The sequence below is a fragment of the Poecile atricapillus genome, chromosome 1 (genome assembly GCF_030490865.1).
Source record: "Poecile atricapillus isolate bPoeAtr1 chromosome 1, bPoeAtr1.hap1, whole genome shotgun sequence".
NCBI classification, from domain to species: domain Eukaryota; kingdom Metazoa; phylum Chordata; class Aves; order Passeriformes; family Paridae; genus Poecile; species Poecile atricapillus.
The window spans coordinates 123,883,989-123,901,021 of record NC_081249.1 but is presented as its reverse complement, the minus strand read 5'-3'; the positions used below and the strand labels follow the sequence as shown (position 1 = coordinate 123,901,021).

General features: G+C 61.7%; 4 protein-coding genes across 7 annotated transcripts; 3 read left to right on the top strand and 1 right to left on the bottom strand.

The window, feature by feature from the left end:
• The first annotated feature begins 89 nt into the window (after positions 1-89).
• LOC131580206 (aldehyde dehydrogenase family 3 member B1-like) lies at positions 90-5,580 on the top strand. 2 transcript variants are annotated; one of them, XM_058841163.1, is made up of 10 exons: positions 90-266; positions 421-580; positions 1,304-1,414; positions 1,504-1,624; positions 1,749-1,834; positions 2,033-2,114; positions 2,348-2,734; positions 2,923-3,089; positions 3,268-3,367; positions 4,548-5,580. In XM_058841163.1, exons 1-10 carry the CDS (start codon positions 166-168, stop codon positions 4,739-4,741), a joined length of 1,509 nt encoding a protein of 502 aa, XP_058697146.1. In that variant the 5' UTR covers positions 90-165; the 3' UTR covers positions 4,742-5,580. The 2 variants fall into 2 exon arrangements, with proteins under 2 accessions (XP_058697146.1, XP_058697136.1); XM_058841153.1 differs by having other exon boundaries at positions 418-580.
• Positions 5,581-5,721: 141 nt separating this feature from the next.
• NDUFS8 (NADH:ubiquinone oxidoreductase core subunit S8) lies at positions 5,722-7,628 on the top strand. Of its 2 annotated transcripts, none has more exons than XM_058841201.1 (7): positions 5,722-5,829; positions 6,513-6,560; positions 6,643-6,705; positions 6,792-6,881; positions 6,963-7,135; positions 7,210-7,338; positions 7,415-7,628. In XM_058841201.1, the coding sequence occupies exons 1-7, from the start codon at positions 5,772-5,774 to the stop codon at positions 7,544-7,546; spliced, it is 693 nt and encodes a 230-aa protein (XP_058697184.1). In that variant the 5' UTR covers positions 5,722-5,771; the 3' UTR covers positions 7,547-7,628. The 2 variants fall into 2 exon arrangements, with proteins under 2 accessions (XP_058697184.1, XP_058697175.1); XM_058841192.1 differs by having other exon boundaries at positions 5,757-6,021.
• A 1,460-nt stretch (positions 7,629-9,088) lies between these two features.
• On the top strand, positions 9,089-14,549 carry TCIRG1 (T cell immune regulator 1, ATPase H+ transporting V0 subunit a3). Of its 2 annotated transcripts, XM_058827554.1 has the most exons (20): positions 9,089-9,146; positions 9,473-9,644; positions 9,904-9,982; positions 10,076-10,305; positions 10,394-10,488; positions 10,658-10,784; positions 10,859-10,941; positions 11,062-11,155; positions 11,226-11,438; positions 11,880-12,030; positions 12,108-12,247; positions 12,483-12,640; positions 12,718-12,808; positions 12,889-13,007; positions 13,184-13,397; positions 13,514-13,618; positions 13,692-13,802; positions 13,888-14,008; positions 14,105-14,276; positions 14,364-14,549. In XM_058827554.1, exons 2-20 carry the CDS (start codon positions 9,528-9,530, stop codon positions 14,443-14,445), a joined length of 2,502 nt encoding a protein of 833 aa, XP_058683537.1. In that variant the 5' UTR covers positions 9,089-9,146; positions 9,473-9,527; the 3' UTR covers positions 14,446-14,549. The 2 variants fall into 2 exon arrangements, with proteins under 2 accessions (XP_058683537.1, XP_058683527.1); XM_058827544.1 differs by lacking the exon at positions 9,089-9,146 and having other exon boundaries at positions 9,235-9,644.
• Positions 14,550-14,609: 60 nt separating this feature from the next.
• TBX10 (T-box transcription factor 10) lies at positions 14,610-16,294 on the bottom strand. Its single transcript, XM_058844898.1, has 8 exons — positions 16,240-16,294; positions 15,858-16,041; positions 15,684-15,785; positions 15,445-15,616; positions 15,199-15,354; positions 15,063-15,130; positions 14,891-14,979; positions 14,610-14,836 (listed from the first exon to the last, which is right to left on the bottom strand). The coding sequence occupies exons 1-8, from the start codon at positions 16,292-16,294 to the stop codon at positions 14,610-14,612; spliced, it is 1,053 nt and encodes a 350-aa protein (XP_058700881.1).
• Between the last annotated feature and the right edge of the window lie 739 nt (positions 16,295-17,033).

The window sequence follows — 17,033 nt, the reverse complement described above, 5'->3', positions numbered from 1 at the left end:
CGGGGCAGGCGGCCAAGGGGCAGGCGGCCAAGGGTCAGGTGGCCAAGGGTCAGGCAGGCGGCCAAGGGGCAGGGCAGGAAGCTGGCAGCCATCCTGCTAGCTGGGAAGAGGGAAGCTGTGGTTGACAACCACCACGCAACCATCCCACACCGTGCCTGTGGGAGCATGGAGACCGGAGCTGTATTTCCGCAGCTCCCTGAGAGCGAGCCCAGGAGAGCCCCGGAGGGTGATGGTGGGAACGGGAGTGTGGATGGTGATGCCACGAGGTGAGAGTGTGGAGGGACAGAGGGGCGGCAGGAGTGGTCCCAGTGCTCCATCCTCTCCCTGGAGTGGCAGTTGGATGCTGGGCTGGGGTGACACAGAGCTCTAAGGAGCTGGAATGGGGCTGGCATCCCTCTAACACCTCTGTCCCCACAGCAGGAACCCCTTTGCAGGGCTGGTGAGCCACCTCCGGGCATCCTGGCTCTCTGGGAAGACTCGACCCATGGAATACCGCATGGCCCAGCTGAAGGCCCTGGGACGCTTCCTGGATGACAAGAAGCAGGAGATCCTGGAGGCCACTGCCTCTGACTTGGGCAAGGTGAGAGGGGACAGGGATGGGAGGACTTGGTGGCTGGAGGAGCTGAGGGGCTCCCACAGCACAGCTGGGGGTGCTTTGTCCTCCTCTCATTGGGTTCTCCTGCCCTGCCTGTGCTCTGCCCTGGGTTTGTAGCCTTGGGATTTGGGAGACTGAGGTGAAGCATGTCCCAGTCACTGTCCTCCAGAGTCCATCCCTGCTCCGCCATAGATAGAGGGGCCTGTGGGGAGCCCCTTGACATGGATAGCCATTCCCACACTCATCAGCCTCAGTTTCCCTCTTCCCTGGCCAGGTTAATCCCTGATTTTTGTCCCTGCTCCCTGCTCTGAACTTCCTACCTGATGTCACCCCCTTCCCTCCCATGGGGCTCACCCAGGCTGTGACCCTCTGGGCCCAGATCACCTGGCTCCACAGCCAGAGCCTTAATACCACACAGAGCTCATCGTCTTCTCCAACCTAGTCCCTTTGGACACCTTCCCAATTCTTCCTGTTGTCCGGATGAATGGGATCTGCACAATTTTCCCTATTTTTAAGCAAATTAAAGCAATTTAAAAAACATCGTGTTGCAGACACAGGGGGTGCTCAACACCCTTAGGGACTCAAATCCAGTGTGGGATGTAAAGGGCTCCCAAAATCCTGGGCAGTCCTGGGCAAAACACTATGGAGTGTTGGGATAAGAGTTGCAGGACATGCTAAGGTGACATGTTGCATTCTTGATGTCTGCAGGCACCCTTTGAAGCTGAATTATCTGAGATCCTCCTGTGCAAGAACGAGCTCCATGAAACCCTGAACAACCTGTCCTGCTGGATGAAGGACGAGCAGGTGGACAGGAATCTGGTGAGAGGGAAGAGGAGAGAGAGGATGGGAGGCAGAGCTGGGTGGGATGGTGGTGCAGGGTGGGACCTGACGTGGCAGGTGTCCCACAGGCGATGCAGCTGGACTCTGCCTTCATCCGCAAGGACCCCTACGGGGTGGTGCTCATCATAGCGCCCTGGAATTACCCCATCCACCTCTTCCTGGTGCCCCTTGTTGGGGCCATCGCTGCTGGTGAGTCCAACCTTCCAGTCCCCTGCCCAGAGGATCCCAGCAGTGCTGAGCACTGGTGAGGGCACGTTGTCCATAGAAGGGCTGGCTGTCACCATGTCTCCAACATCCTGTCTGTCTTCCCCAGGGAACTGTGTCATTGTCAAACCCTCAGAGGTGTCCAAGAAGACAGAAAAACTCGTGGCAGAAACACTGCCTGGTTACCTGGACAAGGTGGGACACTCTTCCCATCCCTGTGGCATGGCTGGGGCACCCCTGCACACACAGAGCTCTGTGCCTGCCCCACACACCATCTCTGGTTCCATGTACTGCCCAACTTCCCTCCTCCATGCCCAGCCAGTGTCCCACCCTCCCGGGATGCTGTTGGTGGGGAGATGGCGATAGGAAGGGGCCTTTCTCATTTCCTTGCAGGACTGCTTTGCTGTGGTGACGGGTGGCGTGCAGGAGACCACCAGGCTGCTGGAGAACAAGTTTGACTACATCTTCTTCACTGGTACATCCCACAGGACAGAGCAGAGCCCTGCCTGGATTTTGTGTGAGAAGGAAGATGGATTCCCTCCAGACATCCCTGCTAGGAAGGCAGGGATTGGGTTGGGGATGTGTGCCAGGATCTGCTGGAGGATTTGGGATGTGTATCTGAGGTCTGGCAGGACTCAGTGCCACATCCCAGAGCCGTGTGATGCCTGGTGGGATTCCCACCTCAATCCATGTTTTCCCTGCCTGCAGGCAGTCCCCCAGTGGGACGGATCATCATGACGGCTGCTGCCAAGCACCTGACCCCGGTGACACTGGAGCTGGGGGGCAAGAACCCCTGCTACGTGTCTGACACCTGTGATGTGACCAACGTGGCGCGGCGCGTGGCCTGGGGCCGCTTCTTCAACGCGGGGCAGACCTGCATCGCACCCGACTACCTGCTCTGCACCATAGAGATGCAGGAGAAGCTGCTCCCGGCCCTGCGTAAGGCCATTGATGATTTCTATGGCCCCAACCCCCGAGAATCCCCGGATTTTGGCCGCATTGTGAGTGACAAGCAGTTCCAGCGGGTGCAGAGACTGCTGGGCAGCGGGCGCGTGGCCATCGGGGGACAGACGGACGAAGCAGAGCGCTACATCGGTGAGGCTTGGGGGTCACTCACATCTTCATCCCTGCTTGGAGCACATTTTGGGTTTGGAGAAGATTATGACAGGAAGCAGGTGCTTTGTCAGGTGGCTTTTGGTGCAGGAGGTGGGTCCTGGGGGACAACCAAGGTGTCTTCTCTAACATTTGTGCCCAGCTGATGCTGTTGGGTTTCCTCTCCGCAGCTCCCACAGTGCTGGTGGATGTGCAGCCCTTGGATCCCGTCATGCAGGAGGAGATCTTCGGGCCCATCCTGCCCATCATCATCATCACCAACATGGATGAAGCCATTGACTTCATCAACAGCCGGGAGCGGCCCTTGGCTGTGTACGCCTTCTCCTCCGATGACAAGGTAGAGCCAAGCCAGGACCACACCTGTCCTGTGCTCCTTGGCAGCTGTACCCAGCCATGTTTGTGTTCCAAGTGTTTCCCTGACAGCACACAGCTCTAGTTAGGGGACATGGATTGTGTTTGGAAGCAGGGAAATGGGGTGGGAGACCCACATCCCATCTTGTCTGTGTCACTCCCAGGTGGTGAACCAGGTCCTGGAGCGGACGAGCAGTGGAGGCTTCTGTGGCAACGACACCCTGATGCATGTGACACTGCCTTCGCTGCCCTTCGGAGGCATTGGTAGGTCCAAAATCCCCAGTCCTGGCCATTGGGAGCCAGGTGTGATCCCACCCATGGTCAGGAGGGGTCTCAGGAGGAACTCTCAGCTCCAGAGGGCTCAGTAGTCCATAGGGAAATTGTCCTCCAGAAGCACTTTTCTTCACCTTGGGCTCTTGGGCTTTGTTGGACACCTGTGGAGCACCCTGAGGTTCTTTCTTACCATATTCCCCATCCCAAGCGCTGTGTCCCCTGAATTCATGGAAATGTTTTGCTTAAAACATAGGGAATCAGGGCTTGAAGCAAACTGGTCTAGTGGAAGGTGTCTCTGCCCATGGCAGGAGGTGGAACTGGATAATCTTTAAGGTCCTTTCCAACCCAAACTATTCTAAGATTCCATGATGGAGACACCCCCTTTTTATGGGATGATCTCCACTACCAACTTCTGTTTTTCACTCCTGTTTTCCACCTTTTTTTCTCTCTTCCCACTCAGTTGGCCAGGAGGCATCAGTGACCTCCCTTTATCCTGGGGCTGCTGATGTGCAAGGTACTGAACCCAACACATCACCCCAACCAGGATTAGCATTTTATCAGGAAGACTGACCAGCTCAGGCTGACTCATGCAATTTTATCCCACCTGTTCTCAAATGATGTGTGGATTTAATTATTTTTTGCCAGTCTGCCTGGCTTTCCTGTGCTTGTTTCCTGGCTTGTTCCTTCCACCTCCCAACATTCATCCTTGGTGCTGGGCAACCTTGGACATTGTGCCTCTGCACCCCTGCAGTCTTGCCCCCTTGCAGCAGGGCTGGATCCAGCATGGATGGGATGTCTTTTGGAGGGTACTCCTCTGGTAGGGAAGCTCATCTGGTGGGAGCATCATGCTGCTGCCATCACCTCATCAGCAACACTCTTCCAGTTCTAAATACGTTAATTGAAATGGTAAAATCCACCAACGAGGGTTTTTGGGAATGTCTCCACCTCCCAGCCTGATCTTCCCACTCCAAACATCCACTTGGGTGTGCACTAGGTCACATCCGTGGTCCTCTTTGGGTCACATCCCTGGGAAGCTCATCTATGGCTTGGAAAGCAGCTGGATGAAGTCGTGCTGCCGCTTTTACAGAGCTGGGACCTTAATTTTGGGTTCTTTGGCCCAAAGGATGGCCAGATCCAGCTACCCTCCAGGATCCCGTGCTGTGTGTTCCAGGGAACAGCGGCCTGGGAACACACCACGGGAAGTTCAGCTTTGACACGTTCTCCCACCACCGTGGGTGCCTGAAGCGCGGGATGGGCTGGGAGCGCCTCAACGCCCCGCGCTACCCCCCGTATAGCCAGCAGAAATTCGGGGTCATCCGGGCCACGTCCAAGGTGACACGTAAGAGTGACTGTACCCTGCTCTGAAGGTCTCCACATCCCACTCGGAGTTTCCCCACTCAGCGCATCTCCTGCTGCTGGTCCCGGTGCTCAGCTGCAATGAAAGCTGTTTCTCCACATCCTGTGTGCTTCCCTTTCACCACCCTGCACCCCTGCTCACCCCAAAAGACCCCTGTCCCCCACATCTCCCCCCACCCCAGTCCCATATCCCCCTTTTCTGGTTCTCTGGGGTTTTATTTCTGCTGGTACCACCAGAGCAGAGGGGCCCCTGTGCCCCTCATTGCGAACTCTGCCTCAAGTAGGTCCACAACTCCCTGATCCCAAATCCTTGAGCTGGGATGATCCTGGCTTCTCGGGCTCTATTATCCCAGTGTCCTTTGCCCCATGTTCCCAGTTTCTCCTATTCCATGATCTCAAGTTTCCTTTTGCCCCACGATCCTTGTTTCCTTGGCTCCATGCTGCTCCATTTTGGGGGGCTGGTTAAGGGGTACCCATTCCTGCTGGGCTGTGGGCTGTCCTGGCTGAATCCCACAGGCATCCCTCCGGGTGGGCGGATGGAGAGAACTGGACAAGGGGCTGAGATAAAGACCGGTTAATAGGGAAAGAGAAACATCCCCGGTGGCCGCCTCGAGGGATTCTGCCAGGGCTGCGGGGTCGGGGCCAATGCTGAGCCCGCCAGAGGAGGAGCCGGGCTTTGTAGTGAATCTAAGTGTCTGTGCCGCTCCGGCTTCGCGACCCTCCGGCATCCGTGGCCCGAGCTGGTCCAAGTACCGGACGGTAAGCTCCGGAGGCTCGGGAAGCCTTGGAAGAGCGGGAGGCTCCGCGCCGGCACCGTAACCACGCGCCTCCGCCATGAACACGCGCTTCCGCTTCCGCCCTCCCTTCGGACACGCTTCTTCTCCCGTTCCACCAATCGCCGCGCGGCACGGACACGCTCCGCCCAATCAGCGACGCTTCCCCGCCTTTCTTCCCGCCCCGCCGCCCGTTGCGGGATTCCCACCAATGAGAAGCGCATCCACCACCTCTCGCCCCGCCCACGACGCGCCGCCGCACGCGCATGCGCAGTGCCCGCGGGGGCGGCCAGGGGTCAGGACGGCGGAGGGCGCTCGGGGCAGGTGAGGTGGGAAGGGGGGCCCGGGGCTGTGACCGCCCCCGGTGGCGTGTGGTGGCCGCCCAATCCCGCTTGGGACAGAGGGGGCGGCCCGGACACTGCGCTACCCTCGGCCCGCTCCCTCTCCGAAGGGACACGCGGAGGCTGAGCGGGGGTTTGGGGGTGACAGGAGGGACCGGTCCCGCCGGGGGCTCAGGTGGGTGCGGGGCGGCGGGGAGGGGCATTGGGGACTGGGATGGGAGGATACGTGGGTCCCTTGGAGGGGGCGGGGCATCAGGGCCCCTGGGTCCTTAGGGGTGGGAGGGGACTGGATACCTGGGTGCCCCTGGGGGTGGGGGAGCAGGATGCTCGGGTCTTTGGGGGAACAGCTGGCTCCCTCTTAGGGGGTGGGCAAGGTTCCCGGCTCTCTTGGGGGATACGCTTGGGTGCCTTAAGAGGGGGCTGCAAGGAGGGACAGGATGCCTGGGAGCCTTGAGAGGGGTTGGCAGAGGAAACAGGATGCCTGGGTCCCGAGGGGGAAGCACTTAGGGTCCCTTGTGGGGTGTTGGGACAGGGGTGCCCGGGGGTCCGGGTCTCTTTTGGGTGAAGGGATGGGGATCAGGGTGCCAGTGTCCCCCATGGGAAGTGGGGGCCTCTGGCTGCCCCAGTCCCTTACTGGTAGTTGCTGAGATTCCCTCTGCGCCCCAGGACCGGCCATGGCAGCGCTGCGACTGCTGTACCGGGCTGCCCGTGCAGGTGAGGCTGCCCAGGAATCCCCAAACCTCCTGAATCCCCCAAACCCCATCTGGACCCTGCTGACCCTCCTGTCCCTCCCCAGGCCCCCCGGCCCCACTGGGCTCCCTGCGCCCGCTCAGCACCAGCACCCCCAGGGACTGTTACAGTGAGTACGGCCGTGCCGCCCCCCGTGGGGGCTCAGCTCCCACCCCAGGGCTCTGCAGGGTGGGCACAGCTCCCCTCTTCCCACAGAGTACGTCAACGTCCAGGAGCCGGCCATGGATATGCGATCCATCACTGACCGCGCCGCCCAGACCCTGCTCTGGACCGAGCTCATCCGAGGTGAGACCTCGCTCACCCTCCTTATTTGTGGGGTGATTCCCCCTTCCCAAATATGTCCTAACCCCACCTTCTCCCTCGCAGGCCTGGCCATGACCCTGAGCTACCTTTTCCGTGAGCCGGCCACCATCAATTACCCGTTTGAGAAGGGCCCGCTGAGCCCGCGGTTCCGCGGGGAGCACGCACTGCGCCGGTACCCGTCCGGGGAGGAGCGCTGCATCGCCTGCAAGCTCTGTGAGGCCGTGTGCCCAGCACAGGTGAGCCTTCCTCCCCTTCCTCCTCCTCCTCCTCCTCGCCTGGGGCTCTGGCTGTGACGGTGTTCCCGTGCCAGGCCATCACCATCGAGGCCGAACCCCGCGCCGACGGCAGCCGCCGCACCACCCGCTACGACATCGACATGACCAAGTGCATCTACTGCGGGTTCTGCCAGGAGGCCTGTCCTGTGGACGCCATCGTGGAGGTGAGTGGGACCTGCGGGGACTGCGGGGACTCCCCGTCACGGTGACCCCAAGGGTGACCCCATCCCACCCTGGCAGGGCCCCAACTTCGAGTTCTCGACGGAGACGCATGAGGAACTGCTCTACAACAAAGAGAAGCTGCTCAACAACGGCGACAAGTGGGAGGCCGAGATCGCGGCCAATATCCAGGCCGATTACCTGTACCGGTGACGGCCCCCACCTGCCCCCCAAATAAAGCATTTGGGGGTTCACCCCCTCTGTTGGCACTGTGGGTGCCAGCCCCTTCCCGTAACTCTGTGTCTTTTCCTTTCCAGTGCTGGGGTCAGACCTTGGGCCCTTGGGGGGACCCACCCCTGGGTGTGTGGCTGTGTTTTGGGGAGGCGGGTCCTGGGGGTGCTGGCAGCAGTGTTGGGGTAGGGGGGGTTTTGTGGGGAAGGGTGTGGGAGGAGGAGGGGGCCAGGTAAGGATGGAGGGGCAGTGCTAGAGGAATTTAGGAATCTGGGAGGGTCATTTCCAGCTTCTGAGGGCAGCCAGGATGGGGGGGCCTGGTGATCCTGGCAAGGGGGGTTCACAGTGGTATTGATGTGAGGGTCCCTGTGATGCTTGGGATTCCAGCAGAGGATCCTGATGCTGCCAGTGGGGGAGCCTCTAGTGGGATTGGTATGGGTGTCCCAGTGGTGCTGGTGTGTGGGTACCAGTGTGGGGTGCCTGGCAAATCTGCAGTCTCCCAGTGGTACCTGTGGGGGGGTCCTGATGATCCCAGCAGGGAGATCCTGGTGCTACCAGTAATGACCTGTCCCTCGAAGGTGAGAGTAACACAGGGGCAGGTTAGAGTGAAAGGATTTTTAATGATTGGCGTTTGTAAGAATGTATGTGGGGGGTTTATTTCAGAACAGTTGGGTTGCAGTGGAAAGCAGGTATGTAGCTGTTTGGTCATTATTATTACAGTAATATAGCAACATGAAAGCATAAAGTGTTACTTTAAAGAAATTTATAATGGAAAAGAGAAAAAAAGAACGAAAAGATAAGGGTAAAAACAAATCACCCCTGGCGGATCTTGTGACTTGATTGTTGCAATTTAGTTGTCCCTTGGTCGAAGTGATGGTCTTGATCTGTCAGATGTGGGGGAAGAAGCCCACAAAACACAAAGTCTGATGGGTTAAAATGCGATCAGGCTCAGGGGGAATGCCCAGGTTTCAGTCCTCTGGTGAGGGGCCTCAGAGATGAGTCTGGGAGCGCTTCGGGGGTCCTTGATGCTCCATGATCCCTTCTCGGCTGCCTCTCCTGGCGGCGCAGTTCAGCCGGCGGTGCCGGAGGGGAAGCATTAGAGCTGAGCGAGTTGTGCAAGGGAGGGCCATGAGTGTGACGAGAACGACCATTGTAGGATGCAGGCAGTGATAGTTCACACCCTTTGTTTTATGCAGATTGGGTAGTAGCACCCCAAACCTCTTCTCTCCAGTGATGGCAACCTGGTCCCAGCAAAGCACCCCGGCTCCTGCACAAATGGGGACTGTTTTGAGTTACTACTCGCTGACAGCCCGGTTTCACACCGGTGTGAGGGTCCTGCCGATAGTGGCGGGCGGTTTCCCGTTTCCATCCTCCTCGGGGGATGCTGCGGGGCTCCCGTCTCCGAGGGGCCGCTCCCTGCGGGGTGTGGGATGTCCCGGGAAACGGGGTTCCGGGGGAAACGGGGTTCCGGGGGGCGGCGGGGCCGGGCCGGCCGGTCCCTCCCCGGGGCCGGGCTCTTCCTGGGGAAGAGGAAGTGCTGGATCCCGGCCGAGCTCCGCGGCGGGGGGGACAGCACGGGCGGGTGGGTCCGGAGAGGGTCCGGCCCGGGGCGGTCCCGGGGCGGGGAATGCACTGGCCCTGACTCAGAGGCAGCTGAATGGGGCGGGGGGTGGAGGGGAAAGGGGGGGTTTCCAAAGTACTTTGCCGGCCCGGTGCTGGGCACAGCCGCGTGTGACTGAGCGGGCCGGTTCCCCACGGGCACAACCCGGTTCCGTCGCCGCAGCCGCCGAGACACCGGGGCGACCTCTGCCCTGTTGTCCCCCTTTCCAGCCCTCACCCCCCTTCCCCTCAGTTTCCCATTCTCATCCCACCCTCGTTCCCTCCTATTCCATTCTATCCCGTCCCCAGGCGTGTGCCCTGACGGCTCCGCACCCCGGGCCGGACCGGGGGTCTCCGGGGGGCCATGGGGTCCCTGTTCCGTAGCGAGGAGGTTTGCCTGGCCCAGCTCTTCCTCCAGTCGGCTTCTGCCTACAGCTGCATCAGCGAGCTGGGGGAGCGCGGGCTGCTGGAGTTCAGAGATGTAAGTAGGGCCTGGGGGGCGTTTTGGGGTGTCTGGGGTGCAGGGGGTCCGGCTGGGTGGGCCTGGGTGCGCTGGGTTTGGGGTGTGTGATTTAGAGTGCTCTGCGTACAGGGGGTTTGGTCTGGTCGGGTTGTTTTAGGGTGCCGTGGGAACAGGGAAGTTGGTCAGGCTGGGTTTGGTGCCTGGGCTGCCCGTTTCCCCGGGATGCTGAACCCCTCCCAATGCAGTGTGGGGCCATGCCTTGACTGTACCCCCGCAGCTGAACCCCAAAGTGAGCCCCTTCCAGCGGCGCTTCGTGGGCGAGGTGCGGCGCTGCGAGGAGATGGAGAAAACCTTCAGTGAGTGCCGGGGGGCCGCGGGCTGACTTTGGGGGCGCTTCTCAGGGGAACGCCCGGTTCGGCCCCTCAGTCCGACCGTGTCCCCTCCTCCAGCCTTCCTGCAGCAGGAGCTGCGGGCCGCGGGGCGGATGCCGGGGCCGTGTCCCGAGAGCCCGCGGGCGCCGGTGGCACGGGAAGCGCTGCGGGTGCAGGAGCAGTCGGAGCAGCTGGCGCAGGAGCTGCGGGAGGTCACCCGGAGCCGCGCGTCCCTGCGCGGCCGCCTGCGGGACGTGCGCCAGTACCTACACGTGCTGCGCGAGGGACAGCGCTTCACCAGCCTGCCGGTGGGTCCGGGGGTCCCCGCCGACCTGGGGGTGCTGCTCGGTGCCCCGGTTTCCCCCAGGCTCATCCCTCTGCTCCGCATCGCCGCAGGCCCCCCCGGGCTCCCCGCCGCGGCCACGGGCGCTCTCGGAGCGTGAGCCCATCCTCGACCCCTCCCTGCACCAGCACCTCGAGCGCAAGATCAAGTGAGAGGGGGAAGGGTGTGGGGCGGGGGTGGAGAGGGGCCCTGGGGCAGCGGTGTGGCCGTGGGGCAGCTGGGAAGCTGCGGGATAAGGCTCGGGAGGTAACCTGTGGGGCAGTGGTGCAGTCATGGAGCGGTTTGCCTATCCCAACACTCCTGTCGTGCCTCTGCAGCTTCGTGGCCGGCGTCATCCACCCGTGGCGAGTGACCGCCTTCGAGCGGCTGCTGTGGCGCGCCTGCCGCGGGTACCTGGTGGCCTCCTTCGTGGAGATGCCCGAGCCCATGGAGGACCCGGCCACGGTGAGGCAGCACCCGCTGGGGGGCTTGCATGACTGTGAGGGCTGGGACACCAGAGTGACACAGACTGTCCCCAGGGCGAGAGCATCACCTGGGTCATCTTCCTTATCTCCTACTGGGGTGAGCAGATTGGGCAGAAGATTCGCAAGATCTCGGACTGGTGAGTGGCCATGCATCGCCCAAGGGTGGTTTATTTAGAAACACCCGCTCTGGACCCTGCTGCGGGGCCGGGCTGGGGAGCCCTGACACACCCTGACACAGCGATGTTCCTCTGCCCCAGCTTCCACTGCCAGGTGTATCTGTACCCGGAGAGCGAGACCAGCAGGACAGACACCATTACCAGGCTGCATGGCCAGATCCAGGAGCTCAGTGTGGTGAGCTGGGTGCCATGAGGGGATGTGGGGGCCATGCTTGGATTGGCATCCCTGACACAGGTGCCCACAGACGCTGGAGGAAACGGAGAAGTACCTGGCGGAGGTGCTGGACAAAGTGGCGCAGGCGCTGCCCACCTGGCGCGTGCAGGTGCAGAAGATGAAGGCCATCTACCTCGTCCTCAACCAGTGCAGCTTCGATGTCACCCAGAAGTGCCTCATTGCAGAGGTTTGGTGCCCAGTGCAGGACCTCACCCAAGTGCAGGATGCTCTGCGCCAGGCATCTGTGAGTGGCTCGGCGTCCTCATCCTGGGCATGGTTGGTGTCCCCGTGTCCTTGCACCAGGGATTGTTGTTCCCGTGTCCTTGTGCCTGGGTTTCTTGGTGTCTCACATCTTCATGTCAAGGGTTTCTCAGTGTCCCCACGTCCTTGTGCCAGGGGTTCTTCTGTGTTTCCTTGTCCTTTTTGTGGGGTTGCTCAGCATCCTCATGTCCTCATGCCAGAGGTCTCTTGGTGTCCCTATGTCCCCTAATCATGGTGGGGCATGTGCCAGGCTGGGGGGTTGTGGGGTGGGTACCAGGAACAGGCTCCAGGTGCTGGGCAAGGGGTGCTGGGGGCTGGTGCCAGGAAGGGGGGTGTTGTGGGGTGGATGCTGGGGCAGGCTCTGTGTGCAGGGCAGGGGGGTGCCGGGGGTGCCAGGATCAGGTTCTGGGTGCTGTTCCTGCAGTACCAGAGCGGCTCCAGCGTGGAGTGCTTTGTGCAGCGCGTCCCCACCTTGGAGAGCCCCCCCACCCTCATCCGCACCAACAAGTTCACTGCCGGCTTCCAGAGCATTGTGGACGCCTATGGGGTGGCCAGTTACCAGGAGGTGAACCCCGGTAAGGCCCCCTGGCACCCCCTGAGGCCCAGAGCGGAGAGGGGACACCTTGTGTAACGCAGTCCCTGTGTCCCACAGCACCCTACGCCATCATCACCTTCCCCTTCATCTTCGCCATCATGTTTGGGGACGTGGGGCACGGGCTGCTCATGTTCCTCTTCGCACTCTGGATGGTGCTGTATGAGGACAGCCCCCGTCTGCGGCAGGGCACCAACGAGGTGGGGGCAGAATGGAGGGGTGGGATGCAGTTGGAGATACGGGATGGGGTTGGGGGTGTGAAGTGAGGTTGGAGGTCTGGGACATGGTTGGGGATGTGGGATGGGGTTGGATGATACAGCATGGGGCTGGTGGCTCGGGACAGGGACATTATGGGTCAGGGTGGTGCTGTGGGAAGGGAATGGTGTGGGGCAGGGGAGGGGGTGTGGGACATGGGAGCCGTGTTTTCCCGCCTAGATCTGGCTGACATTCTTTGAGGGGCGCTACCTCATCTTGCTCATGGGCGCCTTCTCCATCTACACCGGCTTCATCTACAACGAGTGCTTCAGCAAAGCCACTGCCATCTTCCCCTCTGCCTGGAGCGTGGCCACCATGGCCAACCACTCCTCCTGGAGGTGGGGTCCCAGCCCTGTGCCCCCTGCCCGGGTCCCCATCTTCCCGCTTGCACTGACACCCCTTGCTCTGTCCCCAGCTCTGAGTATCTCGCCTCCCACCCCTCGCTCACCCTGGACCCCAATGTCACCGGTGTCTTCCGAGGGCCATATCCATTTGGGATCGACCCAGTGAGTGTCCCATGGAGATGACAACGAGGTGGGACCCTCTTTGTGGTGGTGCAGAGTCTCACCCACCTTGCTTGTGACAGATCTGGAGCTTGGCCACCAACCACCTCAACTTCCTCAACTCCTTCAAGATGAAGATGTCAGTGGTGCTGGGCATCGTGCACATGGGCTTCGGTGTTGTGCTGGGGGTCTTCAACCACGTGTGAGTCCTTGGGCTGCACCCACGGGCTCTGGTCATGCCAAGGGGACCAGAATTGGACTCACCTGGATACGATGGGGTGGCAACTGGGGTCTTGTACCCCTGCGCCTTGGTGGGTGCTGAGGAGGTGCGAGGGTGAGGAGGGACAGGCTGAGCATGGCTGATGCCCTTCCTCCCAGGCACTTCAAGCAGCATCACCGGCTGGTCCTGGAGTTCCTCCCAGAAATTATTTTCCTCCTGGCTCTTTTTGGCTACCTGGTCTTCCTCATCTTCTACAAGTGGATCAAGTTCAGTGCTGCTGACTCCCTGGTGGCCCCCAGCATCCTCATCCACTTCATTGACATGTTCCTCTTCACCTCCAATGCCGAGAATCTCCCACTCTACCCGGGGCAGGTACCACCCCACCACCCCAGCGGGCACCTGCTCCCCACCCCGGCTGGGAGAATGGTGTCAGGAGTGGGGCTGTTCTCAGAGGGAGTAGACCCCAAAATGCTGTCCTTGTGCCACAGGTGCCAGTGCAGATGGTGCTGGTGCTGCTGGCGCTGGCGTCAGTGCCTGTCCTGCTCCTGGGGACGCCACTGTACCAGTGGTGCCGGCGGCGTGCCCCGAGGATGGTAAGGCCAAGGGCCATGGGGGGGTCCGTGGGGATCACAGGGAGGTCTCACCGCCGGTGCTGTCCCGGTGCAGTCGCTGGCCATGGGGGAACAGGAGCCGCTGCTGGAGGGGCAGGAGGCTGGGAACTCCGTCAATGCCACCAAGGAGGACGTGGAGAGCGGGGGGCACAGCCCTGATGCCAAGGTGAGGAGCATCCAGGCAGGCTTTGGTGGTGGGATGAGGGTGTCTGTGCCCCCACTGATGTCCCTTGTCCCCTCTCTCCCTGCAGCATTTGGACTTCGCCGAAATCTTCATGCACCAGGCAATCCACACCATTGAGTACTGCCTGGGCTGTGTCTCCAACACGGCGTCCTACCTGCGGCTCTGGGCGCTCAGCCTGGCACACGCCCGTGAGTCCCCTTGGTCCCCCCTTGTCCCACTCAGAGTCAGGCAGACCCTCACTCCCCTCACTCCCCTCCTCCTGCTCTGGTCCCTGCTGTTCCCAGAGCTCTCGGAGGTCCTGTGGACCATGGTGATGCGGAACGGCTTTGTGGGGCTGAGCTACGTGGGTGGCGTGGTGCTGGTGCCCGTCTTTGCCGCCTTCGCCGTGCTGACCGTGGCTATCCTGCTGGTGATGGAGGGGCTCTCTGCCTTCCTCCATGCCCTGCGCCTGCATTGGTGAGCGCCCAAAGCTGACGGGGTGCTGGTAGGGTCTGGGGGGTGATGGACCCCCCAGAGCACTCCTCAACCCTCTCTCCTCGCCAGGGTGGAGTTCCAGAATAAGTTCTACGTGGGTGCCGGGTACAAGCTGTGCCCCTTCGCCTTCGCCCCGGACACCTGGGAATAGCCACGCCACGGGGATTCCAGGGGCTTGGAACATCGGCTGCACCCCAAATTCCCCCCCACTGGCCCCCTGGAGCCTCCTTGGTGAATAAAGCCGTCCCTGTGGCTCCCCCCTTTGTTGCCATTGCTTGGGTAGGAGGTGCAGGGGGGGCTTGGGGGTGCCCCCTGTCACTGCTGGCTGTAACCAAAGGTGGGGGCTGCGGTGGGGCCGTAGGTGCTGAGTGGAGGGAAGGTGGGCAGGGGGTAGGGCAGGGTGCGGGGTTTGGCTCCCACATAGACACCAGGGGGGCAGGTGAGGGGCTGGAAGGTGGTGGGTGCAGGGAGCTCGGGGAAACTGGGGGGTGCTGCTGGTTGTTGGGGGACAGCAGCCAGAGCCCCATGGCTGCGTGGAGCCCCTGCAGGGGGGAGAGGCAACAGCAGGGGCTCAGCCCCCCTGCCAGCCCCCCTACCTTTCTCCTGCTTCTCGGGGCGGGGGGGCAGCGGGGCAGCCCGGGCACGGGGCATCGCACCCAGCAGGGACCCTGCCGGCACCCCACACCTGCAAGAGACATGGGGTGGGGGCTCAGGGGGGTGCCTCGACATCCTCACCATGCTGTGGGATGATGTCCAGGGGTGCCTTACCATGGCTCGGGGTCGCCGTCCCGAAATCCCTTGGCAAAGGGGTTGCTGGCGATCTTCAGCTGGGTGATCTGCGGAGGGGAGCGGGGTCAGGGAGCTCCTGGGAGGGTGCCCCAATTTCCTTCTGGCTGGTGCTCACCCGGTGGTTCTGGTAGGCTGTCACTGCCATGAACTGGGTCTCGGGGAAGCTGAAGGACTTGAAGTTCTGGTGGGCGAAGCGCTCGCTGTCACGCCGTGGGTCCACGAAGACGACGTGGAAGCGGGGCTGGTAGCGGTGCATGGAGTTGAGGATGATCTAGGGGTGGGAAAGAGGAGGTGGCAGGATCCCCCTGGGCAGGGATACATTGTGTCCCCCCCATCACCCACCCCACAGCGGGGTCCTCACGTGGCCGTTGTCGTCCAGAAGGTTGTTGGTCAGCTTGAGCTTGTCAAAGGACACGATCTGCCGCATCCACTGGGCTCCCTTGGCCGGGGAGTCAGGGTGGAAGTGGACACGGCCAGGAGCCGCCGGCTCAGCCCGGCCCGCCGCCAGCCAGGATGAGCTGTGGAAGGCGTATCTGCAGGGCAGGGAGGGGCTCAGCACCCCCCAGGTCTGGTTCCCTGCCCCTTTTGCCCCATTCCCACCTGTATCTCTTGTCATCCAGCGGGATGAAATCCATGAGCAGCACGTAGTCGGCCAACGGATCCAACCCCGAGAGCTTCACCTGAAAGGTGGGGAACATCCTCCTGCACAGAGAGGGGGGTGGGAAAGGGGTGCCCTCCCACCTTTGCAGCCCTCCAGGCTGCTCCAGTTCCCACCTGCCTGCCTTGGTGACGATCATCTCAGTGCCCAGGCGGTTGAACTCCTCCCAGAGGCTGCCCATCTCCAGCCGTGCCGCGGCGTGGCACACGTGCCGGTTCTTACCGCTGGCCCCCAGCCCCTCACCAGCCCACTCGAGGCTGGGGGTGCACGGAGACCCCTCACCCGGGCCTCGCAGGAAGGCTGCGGAGGGTTGAAGGGGTGTTGATCAGGGAAGCAGGGTCACCCCATCACACCCTCCCTCCATGGAGATAGTGGCAGGATCAGGGTGTCTTGTCCCCCACCAGAGTGTGTTTTTTTCCCCACCATTTATCTCACACCCCAAAACGCCCCAGGACCCTGCCACTGGGTGCAGGGAGTGTTGTCCCGGGTGGATTTTACCTGCCATGGGTGTGGAGGGAGGGCAGGAGGTGTCCATGGCTCCGTTCCCCGGCATGGTGGCAGTGGGACCCTGCCAAAGCCCCTTCCCAGTGCAGCGCCGGATCCGCAGTGTGCCTGCAGCCTGCCGGGGGTTTTATGCCCCAGCTCAGGGATGGAGAGGCGGGGGCTGGAGCCGAGGTGGTCCTTGGGGCCTGGAGCACGGCCCCCTTCCCCAGCCTGCCTTCATACCTTGACATGGTGATGATGGACGGGAGGCGCGCAGTGGCACCGCTGGGACCACCACCACTCCCCAAACAGACCTTGGGATGCCCCAGGCTGCGCGGGGATATCTTTCTTGGGGTCTCCTCATCCCTTCATATCACAGATCTGAGCGGGGGAGGCGAGGGCTCCCCCAGGCAAAGCCCCTCTGTGTACGTGGCCGTCACCACCTGATATTGAAAACCACGGTGAGGTGTTGAGGCATTGGCAAAGATCCGCTGCTCCGGCAGAGTCTCTGCAGCTCTGGAGGGAGGAACGAGCTGCCCCCTCCACATAAGCCCCCGCAAGGTGGGTCCAGTCTCTGCCCTGGTGCCTGGGACCCCCCGTGCCCCTCATTGCAGTGACAGCGGGAGATGGATGGGGACAAGTGGGTGCCGCGGGGCTGGGGGCTCTTTGTGGGATGTGACAGACACCAGGATGGGACATTATAGGGGAAAAGCAGGGGGGTTACTCCAGAGCCCCCCTACTTCCCTCCAAACTCCACTGGGGTCATGGACACTGTCATAGCCCAGCATGGAGTGCATTCCAGAGGGATG